The sequence below is a fragment of the Gossypium hirsutum genome, chromosome D04 (assembly GCF_007990345.1).
Source record: "Gossypium hirsutum isolate 1008001.06 chromosome D04, Gossypium_hirsutum_v2.1, whole genome shotgun sequence".
NCBI classification, from domain to species: domain Eukaryota; kingdom Viridiplantae; phylum Streptophyta; class Magnoliopsida; order Malvales; family Malvaceae; genus Gossypium; species Gossypium hirsutum.
The window spans coordinates 9,533,200-9,552,906 of record NC_053440.1 but is presented as its reverse complement, the minus strand read 5'-3'; the positions used below and the strand labels follow the sequence as shown (position 1 = coordinate 9,552,906).

The following is a 19,707-nucleotide window of genomic DNA, read 5'->3' as shown; positions in this document are numbered from 1 at the left end:
TAAGCAGTAGTGGAGCAGATGAAGGATAGCGGATTTTACCTCCCTGAGGTTACAGTGGAGTACATTGAAGCCAGTAATTCTATCTCCCTGAGCAGCAGTGGAATAGATTGAAGATTACAGATCTTATCTCCCTAAGCAGTAGAGGAGCAGATCAAAGATGGCGGATTTTACCTCCCTGAGGTTACAGTGGAGTACATTGAAGCCAGTAATTCTATCTCCCTGGGCAGCAGTGGAATAGATTGAAGATTACAGATCTTATCTCCCTAAGCAGTAGTGGAGCAGATCGAAGATGGCAAATTTTACCTCCATGAGGTTACAGTGGAGTACATTGAATTCCATCTCCATGGGCAACAGTGGAATAGATTGAAGATTACAGATCTTATCTCCCTAAGCAGTAGTGGAGCAGATCAAAGATGGTGGTTTTTACCTCCCTGAGGTTACAGTGGAGTATATTGAAGCCAGTAATTCTAACTCCCTGATCGGTAGTGGAATCGATCGAAGAAAGAAGATATTGCCTTCATGTATTAGCGTGGAGTAGATCGAAGAAAGCAGATCTTGTCTTCATGTATTGGCATGAAGTAGATCAAAGAGAGCAGATCTTGTCTTCCCATACTGGTGGCGAAGTAGATCGAAGATACAAGTCTTGTCTTCCTGAAGTTACAGTGGACCAGACAGAAATAACCAGTCCTATCTCCTTGGAGTTGCAATGGAGTGGATTAAAATCATAGATCTCATCTCTGTGAAATTACAGTAGAGCAGATCGCATCCGATTTATCTTTAAGTCGTAGCAGAACAAGTTGAAGTTATAAGTCTTATCTCCTTGAATATGCAGTGGAGCAGATTAAAGATAGCAAATTTTTTTTCTTTCAAGAACCTACAACATATGAATCCTATCTCCCCGAAAATGCAATGGGGTAGATCGAAGCACCAGTTCCTATACCTCTGAACATGCAGTAAGAGGGAATGTAGTTACTTGAAGAAGAAAAGCACTGAAGAAGGCGAGGCTCAGTAAGACCGGGCACAATTGGGCTTTTAGTCTTTGCTCTATTCCCGTTACACGGCAATGAGCAAAGAGGGACAGCTGTACAAGCCCAATAATGCCCGGGCCCAAGTAAATAAATAGGCCGAAATACTAGACCCAACCTACTAAACTCAGCCCATATACAAATAAAAAAATGTAAACTAAAACCCAATAATTGAAACCCAATGGCCCAAGTTACTAAACCAAGCTTGCTCCCACAAGCACGCCGCAATAGCACCCAAAACACCAGCAGAAACCCTAGGCGCAGCAGCTCCCACATGCACGCCGCAATAGCACCCGCACGCCACGCTTGTCGCTCCGCGCTCATCGCGCGCACTCCACGGTCACCAAACCTGTGAAAAAGGGGGACACAAGCGCAGCAAATAACTGAAAGAAATGGGTTTTTGATTTTTTTTCAGATTTTTGGTGTTAATCGGCTATATAAAGCTGATGAAAATTTGTATCTGGGGGAATTTTTGCAGTGTAAAAAACAAACGAAAATAGAGAGAAAGACTGAGATTCCAAATTTTTTTCGAATGTGAATTGTGTTTTTTTATTTTTGATTTTTCTTATTTATTTTTCATTTAAAATAAAAAGGAAGGAAAAGGCCGCTTACCTGGGTTCGGGCGTTGGTTTTGAGTGCCGTACGCGGTGGCTCCACGACGGCGGCGGCATGAAGGGGCTAGGGTTGAACCCTAGCAGAGAGTCAGCCCCCTCCCTTTTTCCCCTCTGCTGTTTTAAAGAAAAAAAAATGAAATAGAATTGTTGTTTAGAAAGAAAATTTTGGTTTTAGTATTAAAGACAAAACAGCGGCGTTTTAGCCAGGTGCGACCCGCGCAGTGACCCGACCCGAAGGGGAGGATCCGCGCGTTTGGCTTTAAAGGGGAAATTGCGCAGACGGTCCCTACCTTTTGCAGCGCACCCTAATTAGACCAATTGTACCTTTTTTTTAAATTGGGCCGCGTATTTGATTTTCGTTTCCATTTAGTCCCTTGCTACGCAGCGTCTTGGAAACTGGGTAAAATTGCTCGATCGGTCCTCCTCCTATTGCACGCTTCTAAATTTGCTCCCCCCTTGCTTTTTACTTTTGAAATCAGCATTTAAAATTTGCTTATTCGCAATTTAACCTTTAATCTTGTATTTTAGATTTTTTTTCGTTTATGTTATTTATATTATTAGTTTTTTTTCCTTTATTATTTTACTATAATATTATATATTATTATTATGCTTATATGCGCATGTGCATGTTAATATGTATATATTTTAATATATTAAATATATATACCTATTGTATGTACATTTTATTATTACTTTGTTTTCATAATTGTTACATATAAATATACATACATACATATTTTAAAAGATTTTTTACATAGATTTTGTACATACAAACATTCTTTATATCGATATACGAATGCGTATTTTCATGTTTTACCAATACAAGTATACTTATACTTTTTTTTTCCTATAAATATATACATATGCATATTTTTATATTTTTATTTTATTTTCAATACATGTATTTTATTTGTTTTTGTTTGATATACTCCATTCCTTCTTTTTACATGTATACTTGTATATGCGTGTTAGATATAAGCGTACACGTGTTTGCAAATTTACTTGCATATCGTACTTGTATATATATTTGTAAATATTTATTCATATTGGTCTTAAATTAAAGTTTGTTTCATATTATACATTAACTTTTAACATACCTTCCGGGAAATATACTTTGGTTTTGTCAAAACATTAAAATCATCATATTTTATAAATTTTCAAAGTATTTGGCATTCATGATTCTCGAGAAAGACCGTGTCCTAACTTACTAGATTGCAATTATTCTTCGATGAATTTAGAATGCTAAGTATTCATTTTGCATTAAATTCGCAAATTTTAAATAAAAGCTTATTCTTGGAGTTCAAAAATGTTGGGTCCTAACTTACTGGTCCTGATATTTTGACTTCTCGAAATAAGAATTTTCAAAAGCAAAAGGCAATATTCGGGTATTTTGAAGATTTAAAAATATTGTGCCCTAACTCACTGGGTGTGGTGTTTTATTTCTTTGAAATAAGAATGTCTTATTATTTTGATTCATTCATGAAATAAAAAGTCTCATTTTAAAATCTTTTCAAATTTTCGACACCAAGACATTAAATAATCAATTTGTTACCGATTTTGGGCATTACGAGGGTGCTAACCCTTCCTCGTGCTTAACTGACTCCCGAACCTATTTTCTCAAATTTCGTAGACCAAAATTGTTTTTAAGGTGAGCCGGTCACACCTCAATCAAGGATTGGTGGCTACTCTAACTTTTGTTTTTAAAGTCGACAACTAAATTTTTGTTTTACAAAAAAGACGGTTTCGACAAAGTTAACAAGAAAAATGTTTTAAGTAAGGATTGTTTGTCAATTGTTCGATATTTTGTTAAGTATCATGTGTAGTAACACCGAAATCTGGACCCGATCGATTGAGTCGGTTTGAGGGCATTACAATAACAATTTGATGTTTTGTAATAATTTTTATAATTTTTTAATTTTAAATTATTCGTTGAATTTTGTGTACTACTAATGATTAGTTAGCGAGGAATATGTTTAACTTACAAAAAATATTGCTAAATGAATTTATTTGATGAAATTTGAAATTTTTACAAAAAAAATGACACACACTTATATTGAATTTTGGGATATTGTTAGCAGCCTTTTATACCATTATAAATTTATCATACGTGCATAAGTGTGGAAACTACATATTTAGAACATATGAGTGTATTTAAAAATAACATACAATAAATAATAAGACGTATAGTTTGAAACTAATTAATAATTACACATGCAATGTATACGAATGAAAAAATATAGATCAAATTGCAAGTAAACGACATTTAAACATATAAATACATTAAATTAAAAATATTAAATGTTCTAGAAATGTTTGCGATGGTGTTGCCATCAATCTTGAGTTGATGGCGCCGTGACGAGTTAACTTATGATATCAACTCAATCGACAATATTATTAATATATACAATTTACGGAGGTAATAATGTTTATATAATAAAATTAAAATGTATAAAATATTAAAACAAAGTTTTGGTTGAGAGGTAAATTTAAGGTATTTCTAATACACTTGGCTTGGGTTCATATCTCGCAAGATGTATATCTTTTATTGTTTATTTTAAAATTTTAAAAAAACTAAAATACTCTCGGATAATATAACTTATTTTAAATAAAAAAAACATTTTAATAATTTTCCTAACCGAGTTGTATTTGATTGACTCATAATACCAAATCAAATAGGAGTGTAAATAATAGTATAAATTTATGATTTAAAGTTATTTATAAAAGACAAATTTAACATGAAAGAAAAAGATTCCCCATTTTTGTAGTTCTTTTGACTATTGTATATTATTCTTGAGAAATACCATTGAGAAGCAGGAGATTCAGATGGCAAGAAGGTACTGCTACAACGATGTTCTGCCATTAACAGCCATGGTTGCAATAGAGTGCACTAATGTAGGGCAAACCGTTCTATTCAAAAAAGCAACTTCAAAGGGGATGAGCTACTTCATCTCCATTACTTATGGTCACGCTATTGGAGCTCTTCTTCTCCTCCCTTTATCCTTCCTCTTTCCCAGGTCATCTTTTACGTTTTTTCTTTGCCCAGATTTGGTTATTACTCTACTTTTCCAATTTTATAATTTTAATTTTGATATTAAATTTATTAGATCAAGTTATGTTATTAGGTTTGTATGATAAGTAAGTTGTAAATTTAGTTATTGTTTTTTAATTTTATATTTTACTTTTTATATTTTAAAATTATAATTATGATATATATAGTGATAATATAAAATTTTAAAAAATAATTTAACTTAATAAATTTAATAGCTATAATTTAGAGAAAAAATAAAATTTCAATAATTAAAAATAATTTAATTAAAATGCAAATACTAAATCCATACATAAAACTAATAGAAGAATTTAATAATTTTGTTCTCTTAATATTATCAAGGCATTTTTTACATTTATGACCACTCAACACCATTGAAAATTTGCTTGTTTGTAGTGCAGTGGACGTGTGCTTCCCTCATTGAAATTCCACCTTGGCTTTAGAATTTTCCTACTTGGCCTTATTGGGTATTGAATCACTGTAAATATTTTCTCACATGTGATCATATATATTTTCGATTCTTGGAAAGATTTCTATCTAAGAGTGTTTTTTTTTCCCTTTTCTGGGGGCAGGTTTTTTGCTCAAGTATGTGCATATAAGGGTATAGATTATAGCAACCCAACTCTTGCTTCTACTATTCGTAATCTCTCACCAGCTTTTACCTTCATACTGGCGGTTCTTTTCAGGTTTCTTCCTCTTCCTAATCAAACCAAGCACCGATTTTGATTCTAATATTCAATTCAGAGTAATAGTTAAATAAATTTTGAGTGGATTTTATTAGATTTTTTTTAAAAAAAAGCACTAAACAATAATTTTTATTGTTTCTACCTTTGGTTTGATGCTAAAAATAACAAGATTGGAAAGAGTAGCATTGAGAAGCTCAACCAGTCAAGCTAAAATCATGGGGACCATAGCATCAATTTCAGGCGCACTATTAGTTGTTCTTTACAAAGGCCCCCAAGTTTTTTCTTCTCCATCACCATCTTCTACTTTACTTCAACTTTCATATTCAAATTGGGTCATTGGTGGGATCCTACTTGCTGTTGCCTATCTTCTATTTTCGATTCGGTACATTATCCAGGTAAATCATACATCTCTAAGCACTCCTCTACAATGTTGAAAACTTTCGAATAAACTGAACTGAACTTGGGATTTTGGAATCTCCCAGACCCAAGTTATGGAGATTTACCCAGCTGAATTGCTTGTTGCATTGTTTTACAACATATGTGCGGCAATTATCTCTGCACCGGTTTCCTTAATAGCAGAATCTGAGTTAAGTTCTTGGATGCTAAGGCCTAGTGTTGCGGTTATTGCAGTCCTATACTCTGTAAGAAGTCAGAACTACAATTTAGTAGCCGTGTATGACATATATTTGGACATGGATAGGCACGTTAAGACCCTTTGAAAACTTTTTAAAATTGTGTAGGGTGTAATGCAAGCCTTTAGCTCATTTGTGATCGCATGGGGGCTGCATTTGAAAGGACCTGTCTACATTGCAATATTCAAACCAGTATCAATCGCCATTGCTGCTTTTATGAGTGCCATTTTCCTGGGTGATTCCCTGTATCTTGGAAGGTACTGTTTTCCATAGTTTTCATGTTAGAATCATTTGAGAAGCAATCTATATAAATTCTATCTTAATTTTGCAGTATTATTGGAGCAATTATTATATCAATAGCATTTTATGCTGTGATATGGGGAAAAGCAAAAGAAGATGAAAGGACTACATCTAGCAGCAAGGTTCCTCTGTTGAAAGTGGAAGAGAATGTAGAATAGCTCAAATGATTCATTAATGGTATATGAAATCGGAGTTTAACGTATCATCTGTAATTAGTTTTTGTTTTATCAATGTTGAGCTGATGAACAATGGCGACGACAAAAAGGCAAGAATTTTAGGGGTGGAAAAACACTTGGATAAAAATGTAGAAGATGAAATTTGATGTCGTGAAGCAAGGAAACGCATCCTTGATTTGCGTTAGATGAGTTTGGTGGGTGTAATGTCTTGTTCAAAATGAGAGTGTGGATGACATGTTCTCTTTCTAAATTTAGGTTGGTTTCAACCCCTACTTTTCCCTTTCTATAAAGTCTATTATTCCATTTTGTAACCACTTTAAATTTAAATTTCGAAATTGGATTTCAGATAAAAAAATTTTGTATCATTGAATAAAAAAATATCTAGATTTCATGTTAAATTTAATTATTGATTTTTTAAAAAATACAAATTGTCGAAACCACTTTTTGAAAGCAAAAATTAGTCGACTTGGATTTCTAAAAAACGAAAAAAATGGGAGTCGCCACCGACATTTTTTTTGAGGTGTGGTCGATCACCCTACAATTCAATCGTTTTGATAAAACGTTTTGATTTTATAAAAATAATGATTTTGGTCTGCGGAATTCTAGAAAAACGAGTTCGGGAGTCGGTTACATGCAAGGAAGGATTAGCACATTCGTTATGCCTAAATTAGTACCTAATTGATTAATTAATGTCTTAATGTCGAAAAATTGAAAATTTGAAAATAAATTTAAAAATATGATCCTTTTGTTAAAATTACTTTTAAAATTTCAAGAAGGGTGATTTCTCGTTAATCGAGAAAAAGAATTATATCCCGTGAATTAGGACACAATATCTTAAATCCCAAAACAAGAATGAACACCAAAAATTTATTTACTTTTAAAATTTTTGATCATCCCGGTTTCGGAAAAGAGATTATATCTCGTAAGTTGGAACATGGTCCTTTCCTGATTCCCAAGATAATTTTTAAGAAATGTGTTTTTTAAAGAAAAAGGTTCATATATTTGAAATTATCAAAAAATTGAGACCTGATAAGTTAGGGTACGATCTTTTCGAAAATCTCAAATACTGAGTGTTACGCTATCTTGGAAACTTTTGGATAAAAATGATTTCGAAACTTAAGCCATATTAAACGTAATTTTTGAACAAATAAAGCGTGATGGAAATGATAATATACAATGCAAAGTAATAATTCGTAAACCAAAATGTACTCTAATGGAGGACAAATAATCGATAAGTACAAATAAGCAATACAATACACATAAGGGCGATAACCTCACATCACATATTATATAAATACTAACATTAATATTTGAAAGCTAGTGAAAAAGCTAATTAAAAAAATACCAAACAAATTAACACAAACAAAATGTACAAATTTTAAAATAACTAAAAAAATGAATGGCATGAAAGAAGGGAAATTTGAAACCGTCAATTTATAATCAATAAATTATATGTACAAAATTTTTAAAATAAGTGATTAATATGAAAACTTGAAATAGATAAAAAAAATAGGGTTAAAAAATGAATTTTAAAGCAAATGTTGCATAAGAAGAAAATCAAAGTAAATAATATACTAAATAATATATATTAGTCTAAATAAGTAATAAATATGAAATGATAATCTTAATATAAATAATAATATATACAAAAAGTTGAAATAAACAAAGTATATAATAAAATAGGGTTTAAAAATGGATATGTAAAATAATTTAAATAAGTGATAAAAAAATAGTATATGAAAATGAGTTTTTAAATAACTAATATAAATCGATTTGAAGTAAATAGTATAGGATAATCTTAAAATAATTAATATATAAAATAACTTAAAATAATATACAAAGCAACTTAACATAGATAATTTACAAAGCAAGTTAAAATAATCATATAAAAGCTTAATGCAATATATATATATATATATATAAAAGTGAAATTTTAAAAGAAAACAAATTAAAACAAATTTTAAAATAAAATAAAAAAATGATTTAAACTAAATAATACGTATACACAGGAAAAATATGAAAAAAAAGTATTTAATATTAAGTTTGAGTTCATTAAAAATAATAAGATAACAAATAGTTAAATAAATTAACAAATAAAGCTTAAATGAAAAATAATAATGAATATAATATAAAAAATAAAAATAATATCCACTTAAAAAAAATTAGACAGATTGATAAACAAACAATAAAACAAATTAATTAAAGGACTATATTATAATCAGAATAAAATTAAAGGTAAGATTTGTGAACAAATTTAATACTAAAAATCGAAATAGGATTAAAATGGAACACGAGCGAAGAAAGGAGGGCTAAATGGGCAATAAGTCTGAATCCTGGACACGCGTCACTTCTCCAGAGGATTAGCGCGCTAGGGATTAAATTGCCAATTGAAAAAAACTTGAAGCCCAATTTAAAAATAAAGGAAAAAGTGCGAAAAGGACTAAATTGAAACATATCGAAAATGTGGAAGGACTTAAAACGCAAATAACCCATTAATAGAAAACACGCGAATCCTTCCCCGGGTCGGGTCACCGCGCGGGTTAGGGGAGTGTAAAGGTCAAAACGGCATTGTTTTAGGGCTATAGAGACTAGCCTTAAACGGCACAATTTCACTTGCCTATAAAACCCAAAATTTTTTTTAAAAATTTCATTCTTCCTCTTCTTTTAAAAAATAGAGAAACACAAAAAAAACTCTCCTCCTCTAAAATATTTTCCAAAATTCGGCCCAACTTCGACGCCAAACCACCACGCCGATCGCCAGCGACGGCGTCGCCGCTCGCGATGGCCGAAAAATCGAAAATGCCCATTTTTTGGGGCTTTTAGACTTCCCGACTCAAAAATCCCTAATTTTCATCGGAATCGACACCTCTTTCGCAAAAAAGGTATGATTTTTATCTTTTTCTTCTCATTTTTTATTTCCTAAAAAAATAAATGTAAACAAATAATTAAATAAAAAACGGCACAACTACCTTTGAAAATGGTCTGTATTTGAATTGATTTTTCTCTGTTTTCTTTTGATTCATTCGTAAGTAAAAAACATAAAATCAGAGTTCTTTTTATAGCCCGAAAATACCACTTTATTTTTCTATTTTCCCTATTTTTTACACTGTTTTTTTACTTTTGGATTGTTCTAATTCATTTTCCAGGTACAGACGAATTGTTTGGCTACTGTTGTGGCGGCTGGAGGCCTAGGCTGTTAGGGTTTTTTGTTTCTGAAAATTTTTGTTTTGGGTCATACTGGGTTTGGGTTATTTATTGGTTCTGGGTTTTAGTTATTTGGGTTGATTTGTATTTGTTTATTTCTTGTGTTTATTTTGGTTTTGGGCCTAGGCCAAAATTGGCCTATTACACAAATGATTAGAATTATCTATAATATCTTCCCAACCCTTAAATAAAAAGATAAATATGTTTTAACTCACTCGAACCCATATCTTCCAAATAGATACGCATTAGTTTGGTTCGATTGAAATGTGTATGATATTTTTGTTTTCTAAAAAACCAGAATATTATAAAATAACCATAAATTATAGGGTAAACTACAAAAATAGTCACTTTTGTTTGCCTTAGATTACATTTTAGTCATTTATGTTTGAAATGTTATGTTTTAGTCACTTACGTTATTGTTTTGTTACGAAGTGGTCACTCTATCGTTAAGCTCCGTTACCTCCCTAACGACAATCCTACGTGGTAGTCCAAATGGGTTTTAAATGCCAACTTGGATGTTTTACGTGGCAGTCCAAATTAAATTTATTTAATTAAAAACCTATTTTCATATTAGAAAATGGGCATCCAAGTTGACATTTAAAATCCATTTGGACTGCCACGTAAGACTATCATTAGGGAGGTAACGGAGTTTAACGGTAGAGTGATCACTTTGTAACAAAATGATAATGTAAGTGACTAAAATGTAATCTGAGACAAACAAAAGTGATCATTTTTATAGTTTACCCTAAATTATATTCAAAATTGTTTGAACCAAAGCATTATGATCCTAAAAATATGAGTTTGATGGGGATGGATTCTGTTTAGATATTGATGGGTTAGTGAAGGGCGAGGGAGGGGGAGAGTGTGGACGCCACATTCCCCTTATGAAATATGGAAATGGGAATTGAAATTGAAATTGCTTTTGATTGTCAACAGTGAAGTCCCAACTTGCGTTTGGGATCCGCCACTGCCATTGGACTCCGCAATTTATGTTGCTTTATTTTCCTACACTTAAAGCTTTATTCTAATACTATACGATATACCCAAGGCTATGGTGCTGTCTTCAATCTTCTTCCTTCAAATGTCAATATTTTTTTGTTGTTTCCTAGGTACTCTATTATTACCTTCTACTCACTTAAACCCCACTAATTGTTGATTTAATCAAAAGTCTATTGTAGAGATTATATAATTGTTGGCAACCATCTTACGAAATCGTCAATAAAAGAAGCAAGTGATTGTAACCCCAAAAGCATCCATATGTAATTTTTTAAAAAGAAAATTACATCTGTCAACTAAGTAATAGTTTAATTAATATTTTTCATTATTTTAAGTGGATGACGTGAATTTAAATATACTCTTATTGAAAAGTTTGATAAAAATTTATAACGAGATTAATGTAAAAAAATTTCATCTCAAAAATTACATTAAATTTCAATAATTAAATTAGATGGACTCTTTAAAAGAAAAACAATATGCTAACTTGCCTTTTTTTTTAAATTTTTTAATAAAATCTTATTTAGAATACATATATTTTACCAATCCAACCCGAAAATCGTCGATAATAATACATTATATTTAACATATAATACTCCAATGATAAGATGCTTGATTGTGGTTGGGCCGAAGAATCCTGATGCGCACCACACATATTGTTTTCAGTAAAGCACGCCAATGGCATTAACGATAATTTTACATAAATATTTCAAAAAAAATCAAACTGTATAGGTTAAATTCAAATTTTACTTTCGCAATTTCGCCAACTCTATCCTCGAAAAGTCATCCCCTCCAATGCTCCTATGCTTTTTTTAGTGTCATTAATTCATTCTCTCGGCTAAAAATACCTATAAAAATTTTATTGAATAAAAATCGATTGGTTCATTTATTAAAATAAAGATAAAATACAAAATAAAAATTACCAGTCCTTCTTCAACCCTTTGAAAGAACACTAGTCAAAGAAAGTAAAAAAGGGGAAGCACCACTTTCGATGGCAAAAGGAGGGTCAAGAAAACTTTCCAAGGTGATCTCCACCCAAAACCGATCGTCGAATCTTCTCATGCCTACTAGGGTCATTGCATGCGCCGCTGAAGTTGAAATGACAGGAAATGAAGTTTTGGGCCAACAATTTCGCATCCCAGATGAATGAACCAATTTCTGAATATTTCGTTTCTACTGACTGGATTTTTGTATTAACTGACCTTAAATCACTTTCTACAACTACAAATCGAAATCCCAAATCCATTACGAACTCCCCATAATTTCCCCAGCAAGGACGTAAGGAATCTAAAAAAATTCCTAAAAATTAAATGAATGGTTGATATATTAAGATATTATTATATTTGGTAGAACAAAATCACACTCTATCTTGTAATATTAAATATTTTGTTTTGTCACATAGGTTTGAGCGGTAAACGCAATAATAAAGTATATAAGCACAAGATCATAATTTTTGGACACTGTTGTGACATAAATAATGTAATTATTTATAATAAAGTGTGGTCATGTCAAACGATATAATAACCTCTAAATTATTTGATGAGAGAAAATATACTTTTCACACTATAAACCCAATTTATTATCATGCAACTTTGTTATCAAATTTACTTTTTATATCCATGTTTTTTTTAATGAGAATGTTAAAATATATATTTTATAAGTATGTATCAAATATAATCTTTTTTTTTAATAAATAATACAGCTTATATCTAAAAACTAATGTTTTAAGAAATGGGCTAATGGTTAAAATGTCAGATTCCCAATTTTTAGTTTAATTGGTTCATAATAAAAGCATAAAGATATACTCATTTAAATATATTGGTTTTTATTTTTTTTGGTAATTTTCTCCTTTTAACTTTTAGAATTTAGTTAAATTGTTTGTTTTTGGACGAAAAATTATTAAATTGTTAAGATTTTGATGGCATTGATGTGACTACTATTGTTATGTATAATTCATAAAAAAATAATAAAATTATTTACATCTAATAAATTTTAAAAAAAAAGTTTATAAAAAATTTTAAAAATTTATCCATGTTAATAGTGAAGTAGATGTATAATGCTACATGAATTGTCATGTTAATAAACAATTTGATTAATTTTAAAAATTGGGGCAAAAATAACCCAAAATTTAATAAAAATCAAAATAATAAAATAAATAAACCATAAAACTACAACAATACTCTAAGGGTGTGTAAATTTAAAGTAAAACGAATTAATTCGGTTAACTGACTGAATTCAATTAATCGGTCAGTTAACCGAATTAATTCGGTCGGGGTTGGTTAATAATTTTTTGAAAGTTCGGCAAACTATTAATTTGGTTCAAAATCGGTTGGTTAACTAAATTAACCGAACTTAATAAATAATACTATAATATATAAGTATTCGGTCGGGGTCGATCTATTTGGTTAATTTTTTGGAAGTATTCGATTAATTTTTTATATGTTTTATATTTATTTTAACTAAAAATAAAAAACATATAAATTTTAATTCGATTAATAGTTAAATATTTATAAGGATCGATTAATTCGATTAATAATAATTCGGGTTAACACTCCTACAATACACTGTATACCGTTGCAAATTGCACCTTCCTAATTTTGCCTGATCTCCGTTCCTTTTTTTCTTTTTTTTATGCTTTTGTCCAAAAAGAAAACACAAGGGTCCATTTTACCAATAATTATACCACATAGGAAATCACGTATTTATAAAGTAACTCATCAGCAATTCCCATCAAAGTTTTTTGTCTACTCATCCCTCACAAATTACACTACCTTCCATTTTTCAACAAAAACTCTTTTTAATTCTTTTGGAAGTTTACTGTGTATTCTTTCTTTCTTTCTTTCTGGTGTGTTGGTTTCAGTTTTCGTTTTGAGAGGGGAAAAAATGGTGTGGAGATGGAGGCACTGTTACAAGGATGTTCTGCCATTTTCAGCTATGGTGACAATGGAGTGTATAAACGTGGGTTTAAACACACTTTTCAAAGCGGCTACTTTGATGGGCATGAGTTACCATGTTTTTGTTATCTATGCTTATGCCATAGCTGCTCTTGTTCTCCTTCCTGCTCCTTTCTTCTCTTACAGGTCCTTTCTATTACTACTCCAACTCCAACTCCAGTTTTAAGTGTTTCTTTTTTGTATTTTAAAGCTCAAATTGTTCATTTCTGATATGTTTCTCTTTGGTTTTATTGCAGATCAAGAGTGCTTCCTCCACTGACCTTCCCTATACTATGCAAGATTGGTCTGCTTGGCTTATAGGGTAGCTTTTTTTTTTTCGACTCATGCACCTCACATGGTTTCAAAACAAGAACCCATGATTTTGTTTTTTCTTTTAGAGGATTTTATCCTTACGACTTTTGCTTCATTTTCACAGAAAAATCTTGTGTTTTCCATTTCTTTATTGTTTTGGATTCCAGGAGTTCATCTCAGATCATGGGTATACAGGCATCAATTACAGTTCTCAACTCTTGCTTCTGCAATCAGTAACCTCACACCGCTTTCACCTTCATCTTGGCTATCATTTTCAGGTAGTTTTAAGCACGCTTTACTGCACAAAATTCGATGGATTATTCATCTGGAAAAAAAAAGAAGAAAAAAAACTGGTTCCACCCCTGTTTGGTTTCTGGTTAAGTTGGACTGACAGTTAAACTCCCTTTTGGTCAGAGTTTTTGATAGAATTTCATCAGTTAATTCTGTCCCTTGGATTATCAATTATGCTTTTCTTTTTGCTTTTGGATGGTACTTGGGGTTCACTTTGGTAACCAAAGCTACTTTGGGCCCCAACACTCTTTGACCCAATACCTATTTGCTCAATTTGGTGTACTTCAGGCTTAATTTTCATCATTTAACAGTGTACTTCAGTTGCTAAATGCTAAGAAATGTTTTTTTTTTTGTGAAATATTCTCTGATGTAATATTGCTGCTCGCTCTTTAATTTTGATTCCTTTTCTTTTGTTCTCGCAACTTGGAAAAAAGAATGGAGAAGCTAGCTTGGAAAAGAACAAGCAGTCAAGCTAAAGTCATAGGCACCATAATATCAATCACTGGTGCATTTGTGGTGACTCTTTACAAGGGTCCAGCCATAGTCATTGCTTCAACGCCTTCATCGTCTCTTCAACAACACCTTAATCCATCGAATCGGCTTTTCGTTGGACGTAACTCTTCAAACACTAATTGGGTCATTGGTGGCATTTTCCTCACTGCTGAGTACATTCTAGTTCCTCTCTGGTACATTGTTCAGGTATAAAGAGTTTGCCAGATTGGTTACAAGTTATATGCTTTCATTCCAATTGTAAGTTTGTCGAAATACGATGAAATGTAATCGATTCTCTATGGTTCTGCAGACGCAAATCATGAAGGAGTACCCGGATGAGATGACTGTTGTTTGCTTTTATAATTTATGTGTGAGTTTCATAGCTGCAATTGTTGGTTTAGCTACTGAGAGAAACGCAAGTGCTTGGAGATTAAAACCAGATATTGCATTAGCCTCGGTTGTTTGCTCAGTAAGAAACTTGTGCCATGGTTAAAATAGTCCCAAAACTCTTTGAATTTCCTATCTTATTGTTCACCCTGTATGATCCTGTTTAGGGACTCTTTGGTTCTTGCTTGAACAACACGGTCCATACATGGGCTCTGCGCTTGAAAGGACCTGTTTTTGTGGCTATGTTTAAGCCATTGTCAATCGCCATCGCTGTTGCCATGGGTGTCATGTTCCTAGGTGACACACTGTATCTTGGAAGGTATCAAAAAAAATTAGTATCGTGCATAATTTTATCTGTTTTTTTTTTCTCTTTTCTTTTTACCCTAATGACTGGTTTTCCTTTGTACATTCACAGTCTCATCGGGGCAACAATAATATCGATCGGATTTTACACAGTTATGTGGGGAAAAGCAAAAGAAGAGATGGCTGAATGTGGCAATGAAACCATCATGGACTCACCATCTTCCCACAAGGCTCCCCTGCTTCAAAGCTATAAGAACGAACAAGTGTAGAAATCAAATTCAAGGACATGCATATGAATTGTGAAAGCAAAATCAAATCAAAATATGGTAAAATCTGCAATCAACCTTTTGGAGATGTGCAGAAAAGTTAGAAATTCAATGCCAAATCCATTTCCCTGCAAAAGGGTGTACTGATATAGAGATACTGTGGCTTAATGTGAATAGAAAACAGACAGTAGAACCAACCCTAGATGGATTTGGGTACCAAATATGTATAAATTGGTGTAGTTTGTTATAACTTCAGACTTCTACATGTATTGAATGGTACAAAAGTCGAAATGATACAATATTAATGTCATTTCGTTTTACCTTTAAATTGATATGATATGGCTTCACCTTAATCTTCTTACAATGTCTTTGAGATAATCAAACAATGTTCCAAACACATTATACCAAATTGTTAACAGTTGCAGTATCCAAACATTCCCCGGTAAGAGGGATTGGAGTTGGAGAAGATGATTTTCGGCCTATGTTGGGCTTATACTACAATATTAGGGTTTTAAGGCCAATTTAGATAAGGGTAAACTACACCATTAGTCACTAAACTATATATAAGTTTTTGTTTTGGTCACTTAACTAAAAAAATTATAATTTGGTCACTGAACTATTCAAAAGTTTTTATTTAAGTTATTGGGCTGTTAAAATAGTTGTTATATGGCTTTCTTTGTTCGCACTGCTTTACACCAATCGAAAGCTCTCTCTCTTTCTCCTCTATAGTTCAGTTTTTTTTTTCATAAAATAACTTTGGACGTCAAGAATATGTAAACCAAAATTCAAACAACTTTTTTCTCCGATCTCTAACATTGACCATCAGATTAACTTGGATCTAAGGTATGTTCTTCTACTCATTGATGAGTACTGATAGCAAGTTAATTTTATAATTTTAATGTATCTATTTTTGGCTAATTTTTGAATAAAATAATACTAAACTTATGATTTCTTGCTTAAACCTTATCAAGGTTGAAATTGAAGTAACAAAATTCAAAATCAAGCAAAATGAGCTAAATTGGAATAAGAAGCAAGAAAAGGGGCCGAATTAAAAAGATTGTAAAATTAGTGGCTGAATAAATCAGATTTTTGAAGTTGTCAAATTCTATAAATAGAAAAAATCTGATTTTTAGTTGATATATTCTTAGGATGAATCATGCTAAATTTAGCATGTGGAAAGTACATAAATACCTTGTATTGGGTGCATGAAAAAACATACTTGAATAGAATAAAAATAAAATTACTTTCTTTTATTTCATAGCAAAAGTTTGTGAGCATTCTACAATTTCATTTTCTTTTCCTTAGAATAAAAATAAAATTACTTTCTTTTATTTCATAGCAAAAGTTTGTGAGCATTCTACAATTTCATTTTCTTTTCCTTGTTTCTTCACATTTTATTTCAATCGCTTCCTAAGTACTCTCTCATGCTCAACTAATTTCCTTTTAGCTTTAGCCCGTCTATTATTTTAACAAAAATATCGTGAGATATGAGCCCACACTAAAAAAATCTTTCAACAAGGTATTCGCTATCTCTCCGGTATATGAGATAGTCCCAATCATCCTTTAAAATTGATCCAATTTCAGCTCAAAGTGTATGTTGGGTGGGAGTTGTATTGGTGTAAAGTTGAGAAATCGGGTCAGTTGTCTACCGTATTCGAGTTCCTGCGAACAAATTGGCGTGTCCAATTGAAAAAAGCTAGTTGGGTTCCGTTAAGGGGGTAGTGATCGAATTTAAACAACCCACGCGGTTGAAGCTGTTGATTCAAGTTGGGCTTTTCTAGATCGTAAGGCTGCGGAGATCTTGAATCGCGAACGCTGTTACGTGGTTAAATAATCTGTAAGGGTTGGTTTGTAGGTCGTATCGGAACCAACTACACAAGGAAAAGTTGGCGATTGGGGCATCCTTAATTGCTATAACCAGCTTATCGTTTGGAAAAGAAATCTACTTTCAAGGATCAATTTGATGTCGGAGTGTGCCGAAGCTGAGGCTAAGCATTAATATATTTGATTCACCAATTTAATTTAATTTCCTTAATTTTATTTCTCAATCATAATTCTGTTATTATTTCTTTTCATTTTATATTTGTTCTTTTATTTATTTTCTTTATCAACTAAAATCCCCCTTTTATTTTTTGAGCTCTACAACCCACAAATTGTGGGCATGACAGTTGCCTAGAATTAGGAATCTAATTACGTAAGCAAGAAAATTATGAGTCCTAGTCCCTATGGGATCAACCTTACTACTCTATACTACTATTTAATTAAGTTAGAGCATAGGGAATTATATTTGGTGGTTTTGACGCCCATCAGGTACTGATTCACTGTACTAATTGTTGAATCATCACTTGGAATCCGCTAGCGAAACTTTTTTTTTAAAGCTTAACAGCCCAATGGCTTAAATAAAACATTTGAATAATTTAGTGATCAATTTGTAACTTATTTTAATTAAGTAGTCAAAATGAGAACTTATTTGTAATTTAATGACAAATGGTATAAGCATAAAGTTGGACTTCCATTGACTAAAATATCGAAGATTTAACTGTTGTAATTCATTAATTTGGGCCTATGATTGTGGGTTTTAGCGGACAACTATATGGGTAGGAAGAGTTAGGCATATTACAATTGGGCGTTTCAGTGGAACAATATATGGCCACTTTAGCCCTGTTTCGAATTATGGGGCAATGTCAATTCAACTTTAATTCGACTTCCAATTATCTTAAATCATTTCTATATGGATTTCTAGTTCAAATTGCTTGAGATTGATTTTAGTTTTTTTTTTGGTATATATGGATAGAGCAACGTAAATCATGCATTTTTAATTTTAAAAAACTAATTAAATAAGAAAGATTAACAAAATTTAATAATATTATATTAATATACATAATTAACTCATGCATGAGTATACAAATATATAACACGAGTGATTCGATTTTGAATACACATATGTCACAACATTAAAGTTACTTAAGTTTGACTTTTTTTTTAAAAAGGTTTAATATATAATTCAGTACATGAGTTTAACATTTTTTCTAATGTGGTACTTGTATTATGTTTTGGTCCAATCTAGTATTTGTATTTGACAAAAGTTTTATATGTTGACACTCAAAAGTAACGATGTTAATTTCTTAGTGTTTAATTCAGATTTTAGGTTTATTTAATAAAAGTTAATTAATAATAGTTTTAGGTTTGAAATTTTCATGATTTTTCTAATAGAATAAATTTAGTGTTAATTGTGGATTCGTTTAATTTTACGTTATGATAGATGTGATTTAATTTGGGTTTTAGGGTTGATTTGATGAAATTTAATTGCTAATACTATTAGCTAATTATGAATTTTGATCAAATAAACTATAAACCCGAATTAAACACTAAAAAAATAAATACTCTTAACCTTCAGGTACCAAAATATATAACTTTTGTCGAATACATGTACCTTATTTGACCAAAAAATAACACATGTATCACATTAGAAAAAGTGTCAACCTAGGTACCAATTTATGTGTTAAGCCTTTTTTAATTTATTTTTCGAATGTAAAAAAGGGTAAACTACATAAATGATCACTCGACTATTGGAAACTTTTTTATTAGGTCACCTGACTTTAAATAGTTACAAAATAATCACCCGACTTACCTTTTTATTTTTTAAGTCTAAAACCGTTAAATACTTAACAATTGGCTTGTTAAGTTAATGACTTGTATTTTAACATTTATTTTTAATACACATAATTTTCATGTTATATAATAATTAAAAAATTTGTTTGTAACAACTCAATTTTCAATGGTGCTGAAAAAGGCGATTTCGAAACCTTATTTCCGTAAACTGGGTTCGTAAATATTAATTATAAATATTTACAGAGTTAGTATAAAAGTATATTAAAGTTAGGTCTTTCAATTTTGTCTATTAATTGCTTAATTAGGGTATAGTGACTAAATTGTAAAAGTCTTATCACTATTGGTTTTTAATTGAACAAAGACTTAATAGCTTAAATTGCAATTAAACCAAGGTCTAAAATGGAAAATAGACCATCTTGGAGAGATTATAGTTGA

General features: G+C 31.3%; 2 protein-coding genes across 2 annotated transcripts; both read left to right on the top strand.

Moving 5' to 3' along the window:
- Window positions 1–4,396: 4,396 nt before the first annotated feature.
- Window positions 4,397–6,793, top strand: LOC107926027 (WAT1-related protein At5g40240). Its single transcript, XM_041091911.1, has 7 exons — window positions 4,397–4,653; window positions 5,087–5,152; window positions 5,258–5,371; window positions 5,541–5,766; window positions 5,854–6,012; window positions 6,112–6,260; window positions 6,335–6,793. The coding sequence occupies exons 1-7, from the start codon at window positions 4,463–4,465 to the stop codon at window positions 6,459–6,461; spliced, it is 1,032 nt and encodes a 343-aa protein (XP_040947845.1). The 5' UTR covers window positions 4,397–4,462; the 3' UTR covers window positions 6,462–6,793.
- Window positions 6,794–13,404: 6,611 nt separating this feature from the next.
- On the top strand, window positions 13,405–15,992 carry LOC107926096 (WAT1-related protein At3g28050). The gene is given in 9 exon segments (XM_041091912.1): window positions 13,405–13,756; window positions 13,867–13,967; window positions 14,102–14,131; window positions 14,134–14,166; window positions 14,169–14,199; window positions 14,647–14,911; window positions 15,015–15,173; window positions 15,259–15,410; window positions 15,507–15,992. Coding segments are annotated over 9 exon segments (1,125 nt in total). The 5' UTR covers window positions 13,405–13,559; the 3' UTR covers window positions 15,664–15,992.
- The last annotated feature ends 3,715 nt before the right edge of the window (window positions 15,993–19,707 follow it).

Bases quoted from the DNA above. Each gene is read 5' to 3' on its own strand.
- LOC107926027 (XM_041091911.1), top strand. From the start codon at position 4,463: ATGGCAAGAAGGTACTGCTACAACGATGTTCTGCCATTAACAGCCATG. The intron at 4,654-5,086 runs GTCATCTTTTAC...TTTGTAGTGCAG, and splicing joins TTATCCTTCCTCTTTCCCAG to TGGACGTGTGCTTCCCTCAT. The intron at 5,767-5,853 runs GTAAATCATACA...GGAATCTCCCAG, and splicing joins CGATTCGGTACATTATCCAG to ACCCAAGTTATGGAGATTTA.